Source organism: Cupressus sempervirens, chromosome 2, assembly GCF_028749045.1.
Source record: "Cupressus sempervirens isolate cs-2001-9-10 chromosome 2, ASM2874904v1, whole genome shotgun sequence".
Classification (NCBI taxonomy): Eukaryota; Viridiplantae; Streptophyta; class Pinopsida; order Cupressales; family Cupressaceae; genus Cupressus; species Cupressus sempervirens.
The window spans coordinates 143,482,843-143,486,187 of record NC_143119.1 but is presented as its reverse complement, the minus strand read 5'-3'; the positions used below and the strand labels follow the sequence as shown (position 1 = coordinate 143,486,187).

Genomic DNA, 3,345 nt, shown 5'->3' with positions numbered 1-3,345 from the left:
AGCTTCCTTTGAGATTCCATCCTCATATTACTCTAGTATGTGCTGAGCTTCATTAATTATATCAAAGGTTACATTAAAAATTCTAATATTTCATATATAGACAATAATGTATTCATTTAGTTTCACAAGAGAAAGTTTTGAATCTATTTGGGGACAACAAAAAAATCACCACTTATCCATTCTATCAAATTCACCTAGGGCACAATCTCGTCCTCATCCTTTTTCAATTTTGAAGTCATCCCCGGTGAACTCTTTACGAACCTTTCAACTTCACTAGTAGACTAAGGGCCCATTGACACCATATTTAAATTTTGATATCTCTTATATTATATTATACATGTAGAATTTTTTAAATTTAAGTATGCTAGTTTAATTTATTTTTATAAATGAAAAAATGAAATTTAAATGTTAACATAAATATATGATTCATAAATCTAAAGTATGTAGATTGTATTAACTTAAATTTGTGCATTCTTATATGATTTATAGAGGTAAAATAAATGAATTCTACTAACTAAAATTTATTTATTTTTATCTAAAAGAAATAAGTTCTTTTAACTAAAACTTTATCATTTTAACTAAAACCAAAATATAATACTAAATGAACAATGCTTAAAAACATCGAAAAAATTAACATTGTAATCTCATACTCTTTCCGGGATGCATTGATTTTTACCCTAATATTATCAAAACAAAATAGTAAAACATTTAAAAAAACTTAAATAAAACAAAGTAAGCGTCAAATAAAATTTATAATGAGAACTTTGTATTAGGACTATGCACGTTGCAAAAAACTAGGTAGATCGGAGTTATGAAGAAACAATTAATGTGAAGAAGAAGGTAGTCAAAGTGTTATGTATGAGAGGAAAGATTTTGAAGTATTTTAAAAATAGTCATTAATTGTCATCGGAAAAAGCATCTAGAAATTTATAAATACTTTTTTGTACCTTCCATTTGGTTGAGGAAATGTAGATGGTTTCCAAAATTTCGGATGATAATCAAGGTGGATATTTTCTCATGAGAGGCCGTCGCTGTAACCTTCCTTCGATCCTAGTAAGTTCTTTGTTGCTTCAGATCTCGTGATGAAATCACACGGTGACATGGATTAAAGGCTGTTTTCGTAACTTCCGTTTCGTATAAGTAAATTTAAATTGCTTTAGAATTGGTGAGACAGAGATGGATCTAAGGCTGTTTCTGTAACTTCCATTTTATCTCAATTAATTTAAACTGTTCAAAGTCTTGTGATGGAATCGTAAGTTGAGATGCATTTAAGGCTGCTTCTCTAACTTCTGGACTTTTATCTCAAAAAATTTAAATCGCTAAAGTCCGGTGATGGAGTCGTATCGTGAGATAAATTTAACCAGGCTGTTTCTGTAGCTTACATTTCATGTCAATAAATTCAAATTTCTTCAAGTCTGGTGATGGATTTATATGGCGAGATGAAGGATCTAAAGTTGTTTATATAATTTTCAGGAAATTTAAATTGCTTCAAGTCAGCTGAGATTGAATCGCATGGTAAGTTAGGCTGCTTTTTGTTGCAAAATGGAAAATTTCAACTCTGTTCTTTAAAGGTTGTTACAGTAACTTTATATTTGCATTTGTAATCTTAAATTACCCGGAAGAAGATTAAAAGGAGTCAGATCGGCAACGAATTTCCGACTAAGAAGTTGTTCAGTAAGCTGATCTATTTAGTTATCAGAGCTTAAATGGCGAGGTGGATTCGGCTGGTAGGGTTTGGAGGAGCGGCTTCTTGCTTGTCCGGCGCCGCGGCTTTACTAGCCGTGGTCGTATGTGTGCTTGCCGCGGCGACTGTAGCTGCGGCTCTCTGCGCTAAGGAATATAAAAATCAGCACAAGAAGCGGTGCAAAGTTGCTTGTTTAGGAAATCGGAAGGAAACGGCTGAGTCCAGGGGCAAGGGTTTCATGAAAACTTTCAGAAGCCTCCTCTTGAGTAAGAAATGGCAGCGGAACGAGAAAGACGAAGCGGAGGAAAATGGCGATTTCCTGTGGCAGAAGAGAATTCTGATGGGAGAGCGATGCAAGCCTCTAAAATTCTCAGGGCTTATTGTTTATGACCAAAAGGGAGAGCTTTTGCCTCAATTTCCCCTACGCTCTCCCAAACATAACAACGTCTTCGTTCCTTCTCCAAAGGTATGATTCATTTTACGTTTTTTAAGCTTCAAATGTCGATTTGTGAACATAATTCATGGAGGAATTGATTATTTTCTCTTCTTTTCAGGTCGACGAGGAGGTAAATTGATTTTGTGTTTTCAAGCGTTCTTGATGATGGAGAGGTGAAATATTAATTCACAGGACAAGAGATTAGACAGCGAAGATTTCCATGATCGGATCAGAAAATTCTCGGTTGCAGTATGGATCCACAAACTGATGAACGAATTTCCAGTGAAATCAGATGTCATGAAAAATTAGAGAGGTGATCTCCTGAATCGATGCATTTAACAATATTACTTAAAATATAATAATATATTTGTTTTTCTTCTGTTTTTCGTTCTGGTGATACATTGTAAATGATCCAAATTTTTTATGAAAATATGTTATATCACACAATTAATTTAACATATTCAAAATAATTAACGAGAGAAACTGTAGAACTTTTATATCTTTAACAATATAATTCTCCAAATTTGTGAATGATTCAAAGTTTTGATGAGAATAATCTTTATTAGATAATTAATTTAAAATATTCAAAATAGTTAATAACAAATTGTGAAAATTATGTTATCTTTAACAATATAATTTTTCAATTTTTTTTTGAGTTTCTACAGATCTTACAAAATTCTGTAACAGAGCATGGCCATTCTTAAACATGACACACTAAGAAAGAAATTAAACTTTTTCTCAGATCTTTCTCAGATATTTTTCCTTTACTACGTGTATAATATATGCAAATTTATATTCATCACTAGAAATATATGTAGAGTGACACTAAAGTTAACTGAATAGATTTTTTTCAAAATGTGGTGTAACGTGTAAGGGAAGATTGTTTGGATATGTTTCTTTCAACTTTTCAGAAAAATCAAGTTTTCTGCAATAAAACCGTGATAAAGATAACGATTCTGATGTTTTCCCGTCTCCTTTTTACATTAATAATATCAACCTGACGTTCAGTTTAGAAATGGTTATAAGTTGCTTTCATATTCGACCATCGATTTTCCTGTAGACTGCGACCAATTTTTAAAACAACCCAATCAATCTTGAAAAGAATCACTTTGAATTCATCAATGTGCCCAAAACTAAAATAGTTATTCAATTGATTTAGACAAATGAGTCGAGTTCACAATCTCAGATGCATAATTCAAACATAAGATTGAGATTGCTTTAAAAT

The 3,345-nt window shown here is 32.0% G+C and overlaps 1 protein-coding gene across 2 annotated transcripts; it reads left to right on the top strand.

The window, feature by feature from the left end:
• Positions 1-960: 960 nt before the first annotated feature.
• LOC149571445 (uncharacterized) lies at positions 961-2,653 on the top strand. 2 transcript variants are annotated; one of them, XM_089809183.1, is made up of 4 exons: positions 961-1,053; positions 1,474-1,515; positions 1,626-2,150; positions 2,239-2,649. In XM_089809183.1, the coding sequence occupies exons 3-4, from the start codon at positions 1,707-1,709 to the stop codon at positions 2,257-2,259; spliced, it is 465 nt and encodes a 154-aa protein (XP_089665309.1). In that variant the 5' UTR covers positions 961-1,053; positions 1,474-1,515; positions 1,626-1,706; the 3' UTR covers positions 2,260-2,649. The 2 variants fall into 2 exon arrangements, with proteins under 2 accessions (XP_089665309.1, XP_089665302.1); XM_089809176.1 differs by having other exon boundaries at positions 1,474-2,150; positions 2,239-2,653.
• Positions 2,654-3,345: the final 692 nt, after the last annotated feature.

What these genes read in the sequence shown, in the direction of transcription:
- LOC149571445 (XM_089809176.1), top strand. Translation starts at nt 1,707, where the DNA reads ATGGCGAGGTGGATTCGGCTGGTAGGGTTTGGAGGAGCGGCTTCTTGC. An exon ending in TCTTCGTTCCTTCTCCAAAG is followed by an intron (nt 2,151 to 2,238) that starts GTATGATTCATT and finishes TCTTCTTTTCAG; the next exon opens with GTCGACGAGGAGGTAAATTG.